At 36.5% G+C, this 21,259-nt stretch overlaps 1 protein-coding gene across 14 annotated transcripts in view; it reads left to right on the plus strand.

Moving 5' to 3' along the window:
- The window catches only part of CHD9 (chromodomain helicase DNA binding protein 9), a 276,890-nt gene that overhangs the window by 145,135 nt on the left and 110,496 nt on the right, over positions 1-21,259 (plus strand). For 10 of the 14 annotated variants that reach the window (XR_002731229.1, XM_023209924.1, XM_023209920.1 and 7 more), the window contains exon 3: positions 13,403-13,734. Coding sequence is in view for 13 of the 14 variants with exons in the window: in XM_023209924.1 (XP_023065692.1) it covers positions 13,403-13,734 (332 nt within the window). In the remaining variant the exon portion in view is untranslated. Of the gene's footprint in view, positions 1-11,847; positions 12,296-12,398; positions 12,658-13,402; positions 13,735-21,259 lie in introns of those variants that run through there. The other 4 variants (XM_023209933.1, XM_023209934.2, XM_023209931.2 and 1 more) reach the window with 3 other exon arrangements.

A 21,259-nucleotide genomic window follows, 5' to 3' on the forward strand; every position in this document is an offset into this window, starting at 1 on the left:
ATGATGATCGGCCATTACTAGAAGAAATAAACTTAAAATTGTAGGACCTGAACAGATAAGATCTGGAGAGAACTTGAGGTACAGACTACTCACTTCTACAGATAGGACAGTTTCTAGATGAACAGACTAGAAAGTATAGTTTGTGCAAATGTTATAGGGAAACTTGCTCTTAAGATATAAACCGGTATATTGGTCATTTTGCTTTGTAGATGATTTCTCACATCTGCTTAAGATAATTTTTAATTCATCTTTCCTCTGATCTTTACATGGCTAGTTCTTTCTTTTCATTCAAAATTCAGTATTAATGGTACCTCCTCCAGGAGACTGAACTTATTCTAAAATGATCGCCCTATCACCTTTCATCACAGCATCCTATTTTCTTTCTCTGTATAACCTTTACCCTTGCCTGATGTTTATCCTATTTGCTTACCTCCCTTTCTTTCTTTTTCTTTCCTTTTTTTTTTTTTTTTTTGAGATGGAGTTTCGCTCTTGTTGCCCAGGCTAGAGTGCAGTGGTGCAATCTCGGCTCACTGCAGCCTCCGCCTCCCAGGTTCAAGTGATTCTCCTGCCTCAGCCTTTTGAGTAGCTGGGATTACAGGCATGCGTCACCACGCCTGGCTAATTTTTTATTTTTAGCAGAGACGGAGTTTCTCCATGTTGGTCAGGCTGGTCCCTTTCTAAAATGTTAGCTATATTAGAAAAGAGACTTTTTCCTCATGGCTGGGCGTGGTGGCTCACACGTATAAACCCAGTACTTTGGGAGGCCAAGATGGGCAGATCACTTGAGGCCGGGAGTTAGAGACCAGCCTGGCCAACATGGCAAGACCGTGTCTCTACAAAAAACACAAAAATTAGCTGGGTATGGTGGTGCCTCAGGAGGCTGAGGCACGAGAATCACTTGAACCTGAGAGGCGGAGGCTGCAGTGAGCTAAGATCGTGCCACTGCACTCCAGCTTGGGTGACAGAGCGAAACTCTATCTCAAAAAAACAAAAAAAAGAATTTTTTTCCCCCTATTGTTTTATTCCCAGCACTTAACAGCAGTATCTGGTGAACAGTATGTATTCGTATAATATGTCTGAGTGAGTGATCTAGTTCATGATCCTCTTAAGCCGAAAGAGAATACATTTCTCATGGGGAGACTAGAGTACAGCATAATTACTACCTCTTTTGTTCTATAGACTATATTTCTGTTTGTACAGTATTAAGATTGCGTTTGCTCTTTTGGGCCAGCTATTACACTATACACTCATTTTTTTAATAAGGCATCTACCATTTATTTTATACAGTCATGTGCTGCATAACAATGTTTCGGTTAACAATAGAAGCATATACAATGGGGGTTTCATAATATTTTTGCTATACCTTTTCTATGTTTAGATACACAAATACCATTGAATTCTAATTGCCTAAAGTATTAGGTACAGTAACATGCTATAGAGGTTCGTAGCCTAGGAACAACAGGCTATACAGTATCTAGGTTTGTGTAAGTATATTCTATGATGTTCATATAATGATGAAATTGCCTAATGACAGATTTCTTAGAATGTATCCCCATCATTAAGCAATGGATGGCTGTACTTAAGTAGTTGTTTTGTGTGTACACACATGCATACTCATGTGTAGATTCAGCTTCATAAGATTTTTAAATTTTATTTTATTTTTTTTCTTAGAGATAGGATCTTGCTCTGTTGCTGAGACTAGAGTGCAGTGACGCAGTCATAGCTCACTCCAGCCTCAAACTCTTGGGCTCAAGGGATCCTTCCGCCTCAGCTGCCCAAGTAGCCAGGACTACAGGTGCCCACCACCACACTCAGTTTTTTTCTTTTTGTGGAGATGTGGTCTTGGGATGTTGCCCAAGCTGGTCTCAAACTCCTGGCCTCAAGCAATCCTCCTGCCTTGGCATCCCAAAGTGCTGGGATTACAGGCATGAGGCACCGTGCTGGACCATGAGATTTTTTAAAAAATTAACATTTCTTTTTTTTTTTTTTTGAGACCGAGTCTCGCTCTGTCGCCCAGGCTGGAGTGCAGTGGCCAGATCTCAGCTCACTGCAAGCTCCGCCTCCCGGGTTTACGCCATTCTCCTGCCTCAGCCTCCCGAGTAGCTGGGACTACAGGCACCCGCCACCTCGCCCGGCTAGTTTTTTGTATTTTTTAGTAGAGACGGGGTTTCACCGTGTTAGCCAGGATGATCTCGATCTCCTGACCTCGTGATCCGCCCGTCTCGGCCTCCCAAAGTGCTGGGATTACAGGCCTGAGCCACCGCGCCCGGCCAAAAATTAACATTTCTAAGTATGATCATTCAACTAAGAAGGGAGTGTCTAATTAAGAACTAATGGTAGGGTACCTGAAGAGATATTAAGCTGAAATAAAAAGTCAGTAGAAATGTAGGAGATAGCACCAGTTCACAAATTTAAATTGGAAATATTCAATTAGAGAGGTTTAGTGCAAGCTGAAGAAGAGCCTGTTGGATGAATTTTGGAAGGGCTCAGTTGACATGCTTAGGATTTCTCTTCCTTTTTTGGGGGGAGGAGGGGTGCCGGTGGGGTAGGGGGGTATGGTCTTTCTGTCGCCCAGGGTAGATTGCAGTGGTGTGAAACAAGTCTCACTGCAGCCTTGACTTCCTGGGCTCAAGCAATCCTCCCACCTCAGCCTCCTGAGTAGCTGGGATTAAAAGTGTGAGCTACTAGGCTCAGCTGCTTTTTAAATTTTTTTGTAGAGATGGGATCTCGCCGTGTTGCCCAGGCTGGTCTGGAACTCCTGGGTTCAAGCAGTCCTCAGCCTCCCGAAGTGCTGGGATTACAGATGAGAGCTACTGTGCCTGGTCCCATAGATGGATTTTTATTGAAACCACTTAACAACTCTATATCTTAAAATTTGATCCTGTTACTTCTCTCTATATAGTTATTTATTGATTCCCTAATTCATTCAGCATATATTAAAATATATTCATGTAGACAAACATGTATATGTATTTTGAAAATAGAAAATTTCACTTTTTTTTTACTTAAAGTCATGTTTTAAATTATTTTTAGATGTTTAAAGTCTTATGTTTACAGATTTAGAGGTACAAGTACAGTTGAGATACATAGATATTTGAATAGTGGTGAAGTTTGGGTATTTAGTGTACTCATCACCTATATAGTATACATTGTACCCAACTGGTAGTATTTCATCCCTGACTTTGCTCCCACCCTTCCACCTTTTTAGAGTCTCCAGTGTCTGTTGTTTCACCCTGTATGTCTGTCTATACCCATTGTTTAGCTCCCACATGTAAGTGAGAACATGTAGTTTCCATTTGCTTCTTAACCTACTGTAGTGTGGCTTCCATCTCAGCAACTTCCATCTTGACCATTAAACTATTCTTACCATAAAACTGGAATCTCTTACAGTACCAGAAAATAAGGAAGTGCTTGAAATACGGTGGGGTTATGAACACAGGAACCAACTTGAAGGAGCTGTAAATGGCCAAAGTTAGGACAGTTTGAACAAATAAATAATCATAGTGTCAGATTATAACCCATAGAAAGAAAGTAATAGCAGCCGGGCATGGTGGCTCACGCCTGTAATCCTAGCACTTTGGGAGACCAGGGCGGGTGGACCACCTGAGGTCAGGAGTTCGAGACCAGCCTGGCCAACATGGCAAAACCCTGTCTCTACTAAAAATATAAAAACATGAGGCCGGGCACGGTGGCTCATGCTTGTAATCCCAGCAGTTTGGGAGGCTGAGGTGGGCTGATCATGAGGTCAGGAATTCGAGACCAGCCTGACCAACATGGTGAAACCCCATCTCTACTAAGAATATAAAAATTAGCTGGGCATGGTGGCATGCACCTATAGTCCCAGCTACTCAGGAGGCTGAGGCAGGAGAATTGCTTGAACCCAGGAGGCAGAGGTTGCAGTGAGTCGAGATTGCACCACTGCACTCCAGCCTGGGCAACAGAGCAAGACTCTGTCTCAAAAAAAAACAAAAACAAAACCCACAAAAATTAGCCAGGCATGGTGGCAGATACCTGTAATTCCAGCTACTCGGGAGGCTGAGGCATGAGAATTGCTTGAACCTAGGGAGTGGAGCTTGCAGTGAGCCGAAATTTATGAGTCTATACTGGTACAAATGAATGAATACATTAAAAGGGAGAAGAGACAGCTCTTGTTTAGAGTAGAATTCCAATTTAAAATGTGGAAGGAATTATGAAAATATAAACTTTCCGTTAGGCAAATACCACAGTAATGATTGTTACGGGCAAGAATCAATGAATGCTAGAATTACTGGGCAGATGTATATGGGAAACAGGATATTTGCCTAGTCTCAAAATATCTTCCCATAAAATGTGTATTTATTATGAAAAAAAGATATTTACATGGAATAGAAATTGGCAGACACTACTTTAACCAAGTAACCAAGGGTAACATCACCAATAATAATAAGACACTGATATCGTATACTCCCCGATATGATGTACTGAGAAGAGCACAGTATCACATCACAGCAATAACAATAACAATACCTAACATCTCTCAGTATTTGTATGCCCGACACCATGCTAAAGCACTCTACAGCATTATCTGTTAGGTTTCACAAGAGCCCTATTAGGTGAATACTATTATTATCTACATTTTACAGTTGAGGAATCTGAGGCCCCAATAAATGATGGAACGGGAACCAGAACCCAGGGCTGACTGGCTCAAAAACCCATTCCCTTAATCGCAGTGTTATGCTGAGAATAGCTTTTAGTATTGGGGATAATTTATGGACTGATGAATTCAGCATATTTAATGTTTTCAGCAAGTGGTGAACTTGGTGAGGTTTTGTGATTTGATGTTTTAAAAATATACTTTTGAGTTATTTGGAAGCAACAAGTTTGCTTGAAAAAGTACTGCAAACTAATGTAAAATAGATTAAATACTGTTTGTTTTTAGATCAGGTATGACCTTTTTCTAAACCAATAATATTTTATCAATTATTCTGGCCTTTTTATCAAAACCACTTAGTACCCCTATGTCTTAAAGTGTGATCCTTTTCTCTCTATATAATCATTTACGAGTTCCCTAATTCCTTCAGCATAAAGTCTAGACATTTTAACATAACCTATGACAGTGTTGATATTCTAGTCTGTTATATTTTAGTCCTTGTTGCTTATTCTCCCATAGGCGTCTACTTTCCTTGTCATGCCAAACTACTTGTTATTCCCGAATATAAAATTTTAAATTTCTATATTATATAACATTTCAAGTTACACAGGAGTAGAGTATCCATCTCCCAGCTACCAACAGCCATCAATTTATATGGCCACTGTTGCATCTGTTGTACTGCCCTCTAATGAACATAGCCACCCCCTCCATGGATATTTTTGAAGTACATCTTAGTCTTATCATTCATCTAAAAATACATTGATTTATACATCTAAAAGACAAAAATTTGGGGGAGTCAGTTTGAGGTTTGTTTTTTACTTTGAGACAGGGTTTTGCTCTGTCACCCAACCCAACTTGCGTACAGGGGCTCATCATAGCTTACTGCAGCCTCAAGCTCCTGGGCTCAAGTAATCTTCCCACCTCAGCCTCCCAAGCAACTAGGGCTACAGATGTACACCATCACACTTAGCTAAGTTTAAATTTCTTTTTAAAAGATTGTGTCTTGCTATGTTACCCAGGCTGGCCTTGGACTCCTGGCCTCAAGTGATCCTCCTGCCTTGACCTCCCAAAGTTCTGGGATTACAGGCATGAGCCACCATGTCTGCCTTAGATTTTTGTCTTTAAAACACAACTGCAAAACCAGTTTCACACCTAAAAAGATAACCATAATTATTATATAATCAAAATATCTGGTCAGATTTTCTATTTCTCCAGTTGCTAAGTAAATTTATTTTTACATTTGGCTGGTTCAGGCCAGTATCTACACTTAGAAAACATATAAACCAAATGCAGTGCTCCACATGTTGCATTTTCTTGAGGTCTTTTAAGTTTCTTTTTTTTTTTTTCTATTTTGTCATTCCAATTAGTCTTAAGTCTCATTTACTCTGTGGTTCCCTTTTTTGTTTTGTTTCTTACAATTTCTTTGTTGAAGAAATAGAGTCCTTTGTCCTATGGAGTTTCCTACACTCTGGATTTTACTGATTACATCCCCATTTTGCTGATAACATCTGGATTTTGTTGATCGCATTTAACAAGTTCCTTTTTCCCCTGTGCTTCCTGTAAGCTATATGTACATTTGTATTTTAAAAAGAAACAAAACTTGTATGAACACCTACTATTTGGACTTTTATGTGGATGAATAAAATAAAGCTTAAAATAAAGCCAATCCTTAAAAAGTGTTACCGTGTCAATGCAAATTAAGATTATGACACTTGAAAAAAAAAAGAATGTCATGGTTATCTAAAAGTGTAAACCTAAATACTACTGCAAGTCACAAGACGAAAATAAACCTTTTAATTTGTGAGCATGGCAGTTCACAGATGTGAAGAAGGTGAAGTGAAATAATTGTTCCACTTCCGTGAAAACCTCTGAAAACAAATCTAAGGGTAAAATTCAGAAAACGACTGACATTATAATTTGCTCTTGGATCAGTTTTTTCTCTTTTCTCTTTAAACATGTCTTTATTGATAGTTTGAAGAAAAAATGTTGTACGCATTAAATAAAAATCAAAAGAAGCCACCATACTAATGTTTGACACATATTACTAAAATTAACTACAAATCTGTTGTTTTTAGGTTGATTTCATATGAATATTTAAGTAAATAATTATTATGCTTCTATTTTTAAAAGAAGGAGACTAAAAACCAGCACACCAGTTTACAATAAACAATTTAAGAGAAGTAAAATGCCTTATTAAATTATCTTTATAATACCAAATTACTTTAAGTTACTTTCCTTTTGACTGCAGAGCTTTTAATGCTTTCCTTTCTTGGCTTCCATGGCACCACTGTCTCCTGATACTCATCTTACCATTCTTGCATTTTCTTGTTGTTTTCCTTCAATAGCTCCTCTTCATCTGCTAGCTCCTGAAACTTGGTGTTTTTGGGTTTCACCACTGGTTCTCTTCTGTTATTCTACATTGTCTCTCTAGGAAGATAAACTCATCCTTGCTCAAGGCTTGCTATCTTTCTTCTGTTTTATGTCCTCTTCCATTGAAACTTCCATCCACCTAGTCCTCTAAGCCTAAAGCGTTAAGAGTCTTCCTCTCTCTTGAGAAAGGTTGGGAGAATTTTAGCTACAATGCAGTTATATCTCTGTTGTTGAAAATTTATTGTTCTGTGTTTTATTTTTATTAAGGAATTATATCTGGGGCCTTGTATTTCTTCGTATTTAAAAAATATGTCAAGTAGGGCCGGAAGCAGTGGCTCACACCTGTAATCCACCACTATGGGAGGCCGAGATGGGCGGATCACGAGGTCAGGAGATCGAGACCATCCTGGCGAACATGGTGAAACCCCATCTCTACTAAAAATACAAAAAAAGTACCTGGGCGTGGTGGCGGGCACCTGTAGTCCCAGCTACTTGGGAGGCTGAGGCAGGAGAATGGTGTGAACCCAGGAGGTGGAGCTTGCTACTTGTAGTAGTCCCAGCTACTTGGGAGGCTGAGGCAGGAGAATGGTGTGAACCCAGGAGGTGGAGCTTGCAGTGAGCCGAGATCACACCACTGCACTCCAGCCTGGGTGACAGAGCAAGACTCCATCTCAAAAAAAAAATGTGTCAAGTAGATCATTTCTTTATCTAGATATGCACGTGTGTGTGTGTACATAACCTTCACCACCCCAGCCTGCCAGGAGAGGAACCTATTCTCTGAATGTACAGTGGTCATGTGATCATTTTCCCCTTCTCTTTTTGAAAATTTATAATTTCTACTTATATCCACACACTAGTGATTCAGTAGTTTTATTAATACAACTAAAATATTGGAAATGGAGGAATTCCCCAATATGACTGTTGGGTATACATGTGAAATTATTTCACCAGAGGAGAAAGGACCTAAGTCCCCACTCAGACTTTAAAACCTCTAATTTCTTTCCCAAATCTCTTTGCTTCTTTTCCTCGTGAAGGAAAAGGTGAGTAACAGGTAGTGTGAAAAATTTCTAATTTTATCAGAGGCATGAAGTGCATGCATAAGGGTCTGACACCATCCTCTTCTACTCTATTTGTTTTTTTGTTTTTGTTTTGTTGTTTTTTTTTTAGTGGTTCTCTGGACCCTTTAAATGTATATCATGACTTGCTATTAGGTCATGATCTGTCTTTGACAAAACACTTATAGTATAAATCTTTGAGTTTCCCCAATACTGAACTATGATATCTAGTGTCTTCCATACATTCCTTCCAGGTGCTATCAAAATAACATATCACGTATGATATCATCTCTTGTATATTTGGATACGATATTAATACATGTGCCTTTTATGTTTTTTTGTTTGTTTGTTTATATGTTTGTTTGTTTTGAGACACAGTCTCGCTCTGTCGCCCAGGCTAGTGGCGTGATATCAGCTGACTGCAACCTCCGCCCCCTGGGTTCAAGTGATTCTCCTTCCTCAGCCCCCTGAGTAATTGGGATTACAGACGTGTGCCACCATGCCCAGTTAGTTTTTGTATTTTTAGTAGAGACGGAGTTTCACCATGTTGGCCTAGCTGATCTAGAACTCCTGACCTCAAGTGATCCATCCACCTCGGCCTCCCCAAGTGCTGGGATTACAGGCATGAGCCACTGTGCCCGGCCTATTATCTTAATCATACAAGCTCATGGGGAGCAAGGCCTGTGACTTTATTTTAAATTTTTAAATACTTTGTATTTTGAAACTATCACACTTACAGCAAAATTGCAAGTGTAGTACAAAGAAATTATTTTACTCCATTTGAATAGGGTGCAGACCTAGTAATCCATCATCCCCAAAGACTTTGGTATATGTTTTCTACAGATCAGAACATTTCCTACATAACCACAGTATAACAAGTAGAAAGTTAATAAAGCAGGAGCTGTGGGGACTGAGAAGAGGAAGAAAACACAAAATACAATTAAGTAGATTTGACAGAATTTGATGACTGCTTAGATGGGGGAGAAAGGGCAGAAAAACCATAACATTGTACGGTTGTGTGTATGAGTTGGGAAATGACCAACATTAAAATGTTCAGTTACTTAACAGCTCAGTTGATACTCTGTGGGAATATGGTTTTAAAATGCTGTATTCTAGTAGCAGAGGAAATATTTGATCATAGATTCTCTGCTGTCTGCTATTAAGATTTATTAAACAGTTGGGATTCTGAGTCAGGTAATAGGATCTATTGAAAAACTTTATAAGAGAAGTGAGTTATTTTGGAAATCCTCCTAGGTTCTGTGAATAGTGTCATTGAATTAAGGGTAATGGAAGAGAACAGCAGGAGAATCCACATCTTACATTCCAGACCTGACTTCTCTCTCTGATGATCCAGTCCCAAATTTCAAATTGCTAGAGATCTCCATTTCAAACTCAGTATGAAAAGAATTAAACTTATTACACACACATATACATTCTTTTTCTCAACTAGGTTTCCTATTTCTTTTCCTTTTTTTTTTTTTTTTTTTTTTTTTTTTTTAAGACAGAGTTTCACTCTTGTTTCCCAGGCTGTTTCCCAGGCTGAAGTGCAATGGCGTGATCTCGGCTCACCGCAACTTTGCCTCCCAGGTTCAAGCGATTCTTCTGCCTCAGCCTCCTGAGTCGCTGGGATTACAGGCATGCACCACCAGGCCCCACTAATTTTGTATTTTTAGTAGAGACAGTTTTTCTCCATGTTGGTCAGGCTGGTCTTGAACTTCTGACCTCAGGTGATCTTCCCACTGCGGCCTCCCAAAGTGCTGGGATTACAGGCGTGAGCCACCACACCCGGCCTTCTTTTACCTTTTCTTGGTCGAGAAACCAAGTACTGGCTCTTCCTGCTCCTCAGCCATGCCTCACCTATGTCTAGTTGATTTCTACACTTTTGAAAGGGCACTGGAAAAAATAAAAATCCATCCTAGCCTTATTATTTGGTATCTCTGCAATTTTGAGAATGTTACTACTTTCCTTTGTCCTCAAATTAATCTCTGTAAATTATGATAGTTGAACCAAACATGATTAAAATATAGTGGTTAAGAGTGGTTAAGAGTGTGGTCTCCTGGCCGGGCGCGGTGGCTCAAACCTGTAATCCCAGCACTTTGGGAGGCCGAGACGGGTGGATCACGAGGTCAGGAGATCGAGACCATCCTGGCTAACACGGTGAAACCCCGTCTCTACCAAAAAAAATACAAAAAGCTAGCTGAGCAAGGTGGCGGGCGCCTGTAGTCCCAGCTACTCGGGAGGCTGAGGCAGGAGAATGGCGTAAACCCGGGAGGTGGAGCTTGCAGTGAGCTGAGATCCGGCCACTGCACTCCAGCCCGGGCAACAGAGCGAGACTCCGTCTCAAAAAAAAAAAAAAAAAAAAAAAAAAAAAGAGTGTGGTCTCCCTAACAAGACCCCTTTGTCTTTTAATCCCTGCTCCACTATTCAATAGCTGTGTGATCTTGGGCAAGTCACTTCTCTATCCCCCAGTAACCTCATATATAAAATGAGAATAACAGTAGTACCTATCTCACTGGGTTGTTTTGAAGATTGAGTCAATATATAGGAAATACTAGGAATAGTGCCTGGTACATAGTGAACACTACATTTTAGCTCCTATTATCATAATGATTTTTGTAATTGTTTGCTCTCTCAGTTCCATTCTGTCACTTTGTAATGCTACTATCAAGAGTATTTCATTACCCGGCCCCTTGTCTCTGTCATCACTGTTATTACCCTATTATTGATCAGGATTAAATTAGTTATTAAATGTAAAATACTTAGAAAGAATAATCCCTGGCACTTAGTAAGTAGTCTGTAAGTGTTATCTCGTTATTGTTATTATTTTCACATTGATGACGTCTCAAGTCATATCCTTTCCTTGTCCTTACTTGTCCTCTGCCTTTAATCTCTCATGCCGTCCAGATGGGTCTTTCTGGAGCCCTGTTCAGATAGTGTTGTTTCTGTTTTGAGGCCTTTGGTACCTAAAGGGGGCGGAGGGGGGAACCCAGTGTCGTTTTATAGTGATATCAGATGACTAACCAGGACCAACTGAAAAAATAGCATTGATGAAAGAGGTAAACTTGAATTTTGAAGCAGTGAAATTTTGTTTTAGTGATTTAAGGGCATTGCTTCTAAAATAGAATCAATTTTTACAGAAAGAAAAGTTGTACTGATGTTCAAATTCAAGTTGACTTGCTACAGAACTAAACCTACAGTTTTACCTGAAAAACTCATCAGTTCAGTTAAAATAGAAGGTGAGGAGGAAAGGTCAGAAAGGTTTTGAGTTTTTTGTGTTACGAAAAATGTATTCATCCATGTTAAGACGATGAAACAATTTTAACATTGTTAGTAATCTTTATAAACCGTTCTCATTTGTTCATTTCAAAATTTTAAGCCTCTTTTTATAATTCAAATGAAAATAGCTTCATTTCTGTATTTTCAAAATAACACTGTTAGCTTTTTGTTAGAAAAATAATAAGAAGCCTTATCTAATTTCTTAAACTTGTTTTGGGTTCATTTGTATGACCTGCTTTTTAACCCTTTGCTAATCTTCAGTTATTTCATATTTTAAATATTTTAGAGTATCTTTGAGAAAAGTATTTTTCTCCAATAAAAACTGCTTTGGATTTTGTTTTTTGTTTTTTTTTTAATACTGATAGCCACATAATGCCATTTCACCACAGTTTCAGTTCTCAGGTGATTTTTTAAAATCAGATTTTTATGTATATTTTTTAAAACTTTACTGTAGGAAATGGCAGAGTGAGAGTTAATGTGTTACATGGAGGGAAGAACAGTCCATTGGGGGTTAAATTGCAGAGTCTAATGGAATAATAACTGGTAGCACCATCTGCTGGCCTACTTCCGCAGAAGGAGTCAGTATTTTTAACGACATCTCTAATATTCATGCTGATGCATTTTGATGCTTTGTGCATTCATTTCTTTCTGTGCTTTGTTGGAATCTGGCTATCTGCTTACAGCTATTGAGGAAACTCAGCTTTTTAGGAGTGTTTACAGCCTTTTTCATGTCTAAATAGGATGAACAGTAGATATAAACTTGCTAAGGCAGAAATGTGTTGATAAATCAAAATGTGTATTTGTGGAGGGTTGTGCATCTCTTGGTTGCAGCTTGCTAAATAGGCCATTTAGGAATCTTCTTTCAATGCTTTTTTCTTGAGCACTGCCTGGGGTGGTGAAAAAGCAGAGGGCAAGCCTTTGTCTGACGCCAAAAATGTCTTCAGTGAAGAGGCCAAGAGGAAGGGTAAGTGAAAGCCTGAATGAGTGGGAGGAGGAGGGGTTCTTTGGGCTAAAAGGCTAATGGGATTGAATAACCTTCCTTATTACTGGCTGCTGCTACGGGAGTCGTACTGCATCGCCATCTTGAGCTTGTTGCTGTTTTCTCGAGTCTTGGTTATTTGTTATAGCCTGTAGGCCTTAAGGTGGCATTTTAGAGAGCAATTCTAAACCCTCCTTCCTTTCCCAGTGCTGCAGCACTGCTATGAAACCTTTGATGAGGCAGGTATAGAAAAAATATCCAGTGAAGCACACTGGAATCAGCATGAAAATGTGTTTGGAAATTCCTGATGGTTTTTTCCTTTGCTATAGTCAGAGGCATGTTTACGGGTAAGAACATAACAAAACTGTGATCTAAGTATATGTGGATGAATGCGTGTTTGAAGAGGAAATTCTTTTTAAAATGCTCTTGATCTGCTTCCTGTGATATTGCTAAATATTAATAATTTTAATGTAAAACTATAAAACTTGTTTCTTTCCCAAATTGCTTGAGCAAAATAATGATGATATAGAAAAAGAAAAATAATTTTCACATTTAACTCTTTCATGGGAAAACTAAAACTTTCTCTAATTTTAAGTATGAGAATGTCTTTACTAACTAGCTATGTTGCTGCATTTAAATATTAAATGAGTTCAGGTTCTAGTCGTAAAGCAGAGGCTTTATTTTTCTAAAAGTCATAATAAACTGTGTGGAGTAATTCTAAATTAAAATTATTTAAAAATTTATTAATGTTCAGAATTTTGGAGGGAAGAGGAAAGAAAAGACTTTTATTCCAAATACACAGACTCTTTATGGGATAAAATTTGAATCAACTATCTTCACAGGACAAAACTTGAATCAACTAACCAAGAATGCTATGAAAATACCAATGAATCTATATTATTATTCTTTAACCTTCATTTTTAAAAGTAGCAATTGAGCTGTTTATATCTGTACTAATTTCTTGATAAGCAAGATGTTTTAATTTAAATTTGTTTGTAGCACTCACATATTTGCTAATGTAATTTTACCTTTGTGACAGTTGTTTTAGATATACTTTGGTATATTCTATAAAAAATATTTTTATTTCTCTAGCCTCCATCTTCCAAGAAGAGCGATGGTTCTGGGACATATACTAAGTTGCAGAATACCCAGGTGAGGGTCATGTCTGAGAAGAAGCAGAGAAAAAAGGTGGAATCAGAAAGCAAGCAAGAAAAGGCTAATCGTATAATATCAGAGGCCATAGCAAAAGCAAAGGAGCGTGGGGAACGCAATATTCCACGAGTAATGAGCCCTGAAAACTTTCCTAGTGCTTCAGTTGAAGGAAAAGAGGAAAAGAAAGGTAGAAGGATGAAATCCAAGCCAAAGGACAAAGACAGCAAAAAAACAAAAACGTGTTCTAAGTTAAAAGAGAAGACAAAAATTGGGTAAGTTGGTTAAGAAATAAATTTAATTCCTTTCAATGTTTTGTTAAAGTTCTACCTGTCTAACCATCTACTTTTGATTTGAGTATATTTACTCCCATATTTGAGGTTTACATTGTTGTCTACCACATGTGCTTTATTTCCTTGCCGAATGAATTAGATAATATTTCAGGATCTCCCAAATTTTATGGTTCTATGAATGTAGAATGTAGCTTTTTGTATGTTAATATTATTAAAAGGGACTTAAAGTAGTAAAATATTTCAGCATATGAATCAGGAAAAGGATAAAAACAAACAAAATGAAATCCATATTGCTAGTGCCAGTTTCATATTCACTTTCTTTACAGAGCATGCATTGTAATTCGTTACAAGATTCTTTATCTCTTGGTTGTAGTTGTGCCTCACTGAGCACCTCATAGTTTGGAACATGAAATGTAATATTTTCTTAGAAAACCACGACTTTGGACTGAATGAAATGGCAAAAAAAAAAAAAAAAAAAAAAAAAAACTAATACCATATAAATCAACAATAAGTAGCTGCCAGTTCTTACTGATTTACTTCCATACAGTCTGATTTACTTTATGTAATAAAGAGGCCAGGTGAGGATTAATGCTCCAAGAGAATTATAAGGACAAAGAATTGCTCTAGGAGGATACATTAATCCTATGTATTTTTTACTGCTTATCCAAAACATTTTCAAAAGATAAAATACGGTAAATGTTATAATTTGCTTTATAGGTGTATTTGCTTAGCATGCAAAGGTAAGCATAACTAAGCCAACATAGTTTAGAATTGTTTTTTCAGGACTAGTTGTTTTTGAGGACTTTATGTGGAAATTTTATATAAAGTGGTCAATCTGATTTTTCTCTTTTTCACAAAAAAGTCCACAATAAAGAATGTCTTTATTGTGAAAATCTTCATTTGCTCATAAATTGTTGACATGTTATATAGATATTTAGAACTAATGCAATTTTATAAACCAAATGAATTGTTAGCATTTTGAATGCAACCACCGAATTATTTAGTTTAGTCCTTATGTCATTTAGGTCCAAACTATTAAATAATATGGGCTCTCTTGTTATAATAGTTTAATAATAATATTGATTTTGCATTTTATTTGCGGACAGCTAAAATGAAATTTGAAAGATTTCTACTCATTTTAATTTTTTTAGAGGTTTTAGGTATGAAAGTAACTTATTTTTCCAAAGCTCTCCCAGTTTTAATTCAGGAAATCCCATATTTAGTCTTTTGCCGCACTAAAATTTAATATAATTAAGGGTTTCCAGTTTTAACTTGTTCAGAGATCTAGACAGAGTAGAGTACTATTTGGAAGAGTAACATTTTGAAAAGCAATGCATAAAATGAGGAAATTGGTTTGATAAACTGCAAAAGTTATACTAACTGTTACTTGCTTCAAACTTGGGAAGGAACAGCTAAAGGCAAAAGATACCAGAAGTAAATCTAGTTTAAGAAAAAATATTGTCCATAAGAAAAAACTAGAAATAATTAAATTAGAGAAAAACACAGATTTTTAGAAAAATGAATTAATATGGTAAGGGGAGTAGTAACACTGAAGCGGAGTACTGACTCGTTTTGTGATATCTGTATTTTTGTTAGAAGTAGGTAAATTATTCATAGTAAATTATTTTAATATTGCACAACATTGATCAATTCCTTTTTCTAGAGGTAGCAAATTCTAGAAAACAAAATAGATAAGAATTGTACTAGAAATGATCTTTTTTCTGTTTTGGCTAAATACATGGTAAAATATTGAGTAGTTGCTAGAAAAGAAAAATTGTTGAAAATATAGGCCTTTATGATAGAGGAATTTATAAGTCTCAGGCAGATAAGTAGAAATGAAGTTTGTGTATGTATTAAGCTGTTAGAGTAAAACAGTATCTTAATCATTTATATCAAAGACAAAAATTATTGTCATGTTGGAGGAAAAGGCATAGTTGGAATAAATGAAATTCATATACAATCCAGAATTCCAGTATTAGCCAATTGAAATATTTCATTACTGTGCCTTCCAATAAGCCACTATACTTTGTAATTTTGAATTTGGTGAGTTTTAAATTTTTGGGTGAAGAATCATTTAAGTAAAGTTCAGTTGCATCATTTCAACTAGCACCATTTTATATTAAACATCTCATTTAAAACTTTTTATTTTTCTATTAGGAAAATTGGGCTGTTCCTAATATCAAATTATTGCTATTAGTTAATTTGGAAAGCAGTGCTACTTAACCAACAGCAGTGTAAAATATAACTTTTAAAAGTAATGGCCGGACGCATCGGCTCACGCCTGTAATCCCAGCACTTTGGGAGGCCTAGGCGGGCGGATCACGAGGTCAGGAGATCGAGACCATCTTGGCTAACACCGTGAAACCCCGTTTCTACTAAAAATACAAAAACAAAACAAAAAAATAAATAAAAAATAAAAATACAAAAACAAAATTAGCCAGGCTTGGTGGCAGGCACCTGTAGTCCCAGCTACTCGGGAGACTGAGGCAGGAGAATGACTTGAACCCGGGAGGCGGAGCTTGCAGTGAGCCTAGCTCACGCCACTGTACTCCAGCCTGGGTGACAGAGCAAGGTTCAGTCTCAAAAAAAAAAAAATTTTAAAGTAACTAAATTTGTAAACAATGATTTATGGTTGATGTCGTCAGGATTGGTGTTTATTTATCCATATATGTGATTTGATGTAATCTAGGAAGACTAATCTGAAGAAAAGCAATACTGCCCCTGCTGTTAATGTGCTTGAAACCTTTTCGTTGTCACTTTTATAGATTAACTTTTTTTCCAATGCAAATAATAGAATGTTCTTTTCAGAGCACTTTCTTAGAGTCTCATTTCATTTTTACAATTCTGTGAGTTAGACTGGGCATGCAGTGTGATAATGTGGTTAAATTCTTTGGCTGTGGAGTCAGTTGCATTTGCTCAGATTCTAGTTTTATCACTTACAAGCAGTGTAATCCTGTACAAAAAGCTAACATCCTCATGCTTTGGTTCCTCCTCTGTAAAATGGGGATAGGATAGTACTTGCCTCATAGTGTTATTTTGAGGACTAAATCAGTTAATAACATATAAAATAGTACCTAGAATATGCTTAGTGTTCAGTAAATGTTAGTCATTATTGTTTTCTGAAAACAAATAGCATAGCTATTTAAGGAAAAAGCCAAGGCCAGGAGCCACACCCCTTCCTTCAAGCCCATACTCATTCAGCTACCTCAGTTCTCTCCATTAAGGCTCTATTCCTAAATAAGATCAGCTTAAAAATTAGGCAGGAAAACACAGTTGCTACTTGTTCAGGGGAATAATAGATTAACTTATTAATGGCTATTTTGGCATGACCATGCCTCTGTTGATCAGGTTAGCTAAAGTAGCATTTAGGATAGATAAATATACTTTGAAACGTGCCTGGAGTTTGAGGGAGTTGCTCGTGATTATGTGGAAGGGTGTGAGTTGAAATGGCAGGTGCAAAATGAAGGGTGAGGTAGGCCTGGAAGACTTTTATCTGCTTAGGTGTTTTTTGTGATCTTGGCAGTCAGGTTCTGAAAGCTGCCTTTCATACAAAATAGTGAGTATCCTTCAGTAATAGTAGGTGCATAATAGATGCTCCATGAATGGAATGGGATGAATTTTATGGGATGGATGGATGGATGGATGGATGGATGGATGGATGGATGGATGGAAAGAAGGTTAAATATTAAATGACACCAAAGGATTGAACTTGATCTGTTAAATTGAAAACAGAAATGGAGGCTACTCCATTCATAAAACCATAGAGATATAACTAATAGTTTAGTAATAGTAGAGAGTTAGGATGAATTTACTAATTTATTTTAGAATCTAAGACTTCCAGTAGAATTTTCTTATGGCCCTGTTTGGTTTTAGATTATGGAATGAGATTTCACATGATTTAATAGAAGTATTTTTAAACCTATGCTTTATTACTTTGACATTTAAATTATGTTTCCATGTTGTCGTCAGTTGAAATTTACTTCTGTTATAGATTATCTGGCTGACATAACTAGAATGCTTTTGGTTACTTAAAAATGTTCTCATAGCCCTGTAAATTTAATCAATTATTGTCCTTTATGATAAAACTCTTTTCCTTTTTGTATTAACCATAATTATCCTTTGTATGTGTTACAGGAATATTAGTTGTCAGGTACTACAAATAGCTTTTAGTTAAAACAGAACATGTCTAAATTTGGAGATACTTATCAGACTCTAGTAGGAATTAAGTATAAGTCATGTTATGAAGAAAAACAATAAAACATTAATTTAGATCTCAAAATGATATTGTGTCTGTGTTTGCTATAATCTTTTGAACCTCCAAGAAGAAAGGAGGAAAATAACATTTATTAATTATGTGCTATCATATATATATACACATACATGTATAGGTGTGTATTTTTAACAAAACTAGCATGTATGTCCACATGTATGTCTTTACAGAGACATTCTTACCTATATAATAAAATCTAAGGGAAAAATAAGATGAACAAAATCTGAGGGAAAAATAAGACATATCATTAGAAATTGTCACTTCATAGTTCTTGTTAATAAAGTGACATATGAGGCCCTGCTTGCAAGCTTTCCAAATTAATAGGAATTTTGAAATAATGTATGCTCAAATTAAATATATATGTCTTGTTTATTGGTGTATGATAAACCAAAGAGTTGTCAAAATGCATGGTATAAATTTATTATGAATTTTTTATTATTAGGCATACCATTAGTAGTCTCCATGTAAGTTCTACAGTCTTTTTAAAGCCAATCTGATAAAATGTTTTGCGGATTTTACTGCTTGCATGTAAATTACAAAACTTAGTAAAAATCTGAAACATCTTTATCCTCAGAAAGAGTTGATATGTATGTAACTTATTATGAATTTCAAATAAGATTTGCAGTTTCATTTTTAAGAATGGTACCTTTATATAAATCATGCTAGTAAGGTTTATCATTGACAAATAGATGTACCATATTTTATTGAATCTAAAGTGTCACTGATTATAAAACAGACACACCATTAATTTTATGTGTCAGTAGAACACAAATATTGCCAGTTAAAACTATAGCATGTCATTGATTATTAAATGATTCCTGATTGCAGAGATGTTAATATGTAAAAAACTATATATATCTTTTTATTTTTTCTTTTTTTGAGACGGAGTCTTGCTCTGTCGCCCAGGCTGGAGTGCAGTGGCGCATCTCTGCTCACTGCAAGCTCTGCCTCCCGGGATTCACGCCATTCTCCTGCCTCAGCCTCCCGCATAGCTGGGACTACAGGCGCTCGCCACGAAGCCCGGCTAATTTTTTTGTATTTTTTTAGTAGATACGGGGTTTCACCATGTTAGCCAGGATGGTCTCAATCTGCTGACCTCGTGATTCACCCTCATCGGCCTCCCGAAGTGCTGGGATTACAGGCATGAGCCACGGGCCCAGCCAACAATGCGTATCTTCTAAGAATTCAACTGTGCAGATAAATGTATTGGCTGATTAATACTTAGCTAACAACTTGGATCCTTATTTCTTACTTACATTAAATACCTCAGTAAATGCAGCCTTTCTGAAAAAGGATGTCCAGCTTTTTAAACAGGAAGTAATAGTCCAAGTTCCCAAAAGCATATAATACAATATAACTTTAGCATATTTAAGGATTACAGTTTTAACTCCCTTTTAAAACTTGCTTGTTTTTCTAAGATGAGTTTAAGCTTTGGGTCTTGAGTTGAACTTTAAACGGGCATCATTTCACTGAGTTAAGAGTGTGTGTGTGTGTGTGTATGTGTGTATGTGTTTTGAGTTTATATTTGAGGACTTAAGCCTCAGTACCTTTCACTGGGCTTGCAAAGAAAAAATAATGTGACATTGTATTTTTGCCTTTTTTCTTCTCTTATGATGAATTGGATGTATTAATTACAACAAATGGTCTAATTGGGTAAGATTCATTGTTTGTCCAATTATTGCAATGAGAAAATCAACAGGGGGCAATTACAGATTGATGCAGTATAGAACACAGCTTGTTGCACAGCAAGTACTACTAACACTTGGGCAGGATTGAAATAAGTGCATAAATTACATCTGAAAATCAAATATAGGCATATTAAGTATAAACATTGTGGTTTTCTGCTGCCTATACTTGTCAAATGAATTTACATTTCAAATTCATACTTTAGTTTGAAATTGCCCTTTGCTGTCAGAAACAACCCATGTTTTGATATTTCGGTTTTTTCCTTGCCTGAGTGTATCTGTTGCTACATTTTGCTAACATTGATAACATCCTTTTGATGTTTTTAAGAACAAAATTTGCAAAAAGCTTTTTATTGTTAATTTATTCTGTATCACGTTGTTGCTTTTCTTTGGGGATATTTCTCCTTAAACTAGCAAACTATCAGTTTATTTGAAGCGTGTATTTATAATGAAATTTTATTTTAGAATTAACGTAGTAAACTCTTTGTAATCCATGATGGAAGAATGGAGTGCTCTATAGCAATTGGGTATTTTGCTTAACTGATTTTATTTTTTCTACTACTGAAACATCTGATTTCCTTCAGATAGCATTTATGGCTATCTGTTGTCATTGTGTAGATTATAGATATTTCTGGTTTTATGAAAGGTAAATTTTAATACTTAAAATTTACTAAAAGATAATATAGTTTCATATTTCTCTTTAGAGAGTCACTAAGTTTATTGATATTAAATATCTGTTGACTGGTTGAAGTATATGTGTCATTTTATTTCAAAATCAATAAGATATGTTGGAAATCATAATCTAGGAATAAGGGGATCATCTTTTGGAACTGAACACTGCCTGTCTGGTGTGGGACCAATACCTACCTGCCTTGCCTATCTCAGAGTTTTTCTCAGAATCAACTGAGGTACTGTAGGCAAAAGCACTTTACAATTTTAAGTGTTCTATAAATATAAAATAGTTGTATCATCCTGAATATTTGTTCCTAGAGTTTTCTATACTAATTTTTACTCTCTGAGCCAGTGGTTCCCAAACTTAGTAGAGCACCAGAACTCTTGGGGAATATTTTTAAAGTCATATTGGAGTCCTCGTTTCTAGATCAGAATCCTGGGTTTGGGACCCACAAAACTGTTTGGGTTGTTTTTGTCTTACTTTTATTTTGAAGTAATGTCAGAAGTACAAAAATAGGTCAGAGTTCCCTTAAGCTCTTCACTCACCTTCCTCAAATGTTAACATCTTATGAGCCTAGCACAATTATCAATACCAGGAAATAAACATTTTAATAATCCTATTAACTAATCTGCAGACCTCATGCAAGTTTTGTGAGTTCCCTTTTTTTGTTGGCCAGGATCCAGTTCAGGATCCTACATTTACTTTTGTTGTCATATCTCCTTAGTTTCCTTCAATTTAGGATAACTCCTCAGACTTTTTTCTTCTATGATGTTTTCATTTTTGTAACGTACTGGCCAGTTATTTTGTAGAATGTACATCAATTTGAGTTTGTTGGGCATTTTCTCATAAAGAATCTGTATTTTATTTTATTTCTGAGAC

This window comes from Piliocolobus tephrosceles, chromosome 17 (assembly GCF_002776525.5).
Source record: "Piliocolobus tephrosceles isolate RC106 chromosome 17, ASM277652v3, whole genome shotgun sequence".
NCBI classification, from domain to species: Eukaryota; Metazoa; Chordata; class Mammalia; order Primates; family Cercopithecidae; genus Piliocolobus; species Piliocolobus tephrosceles.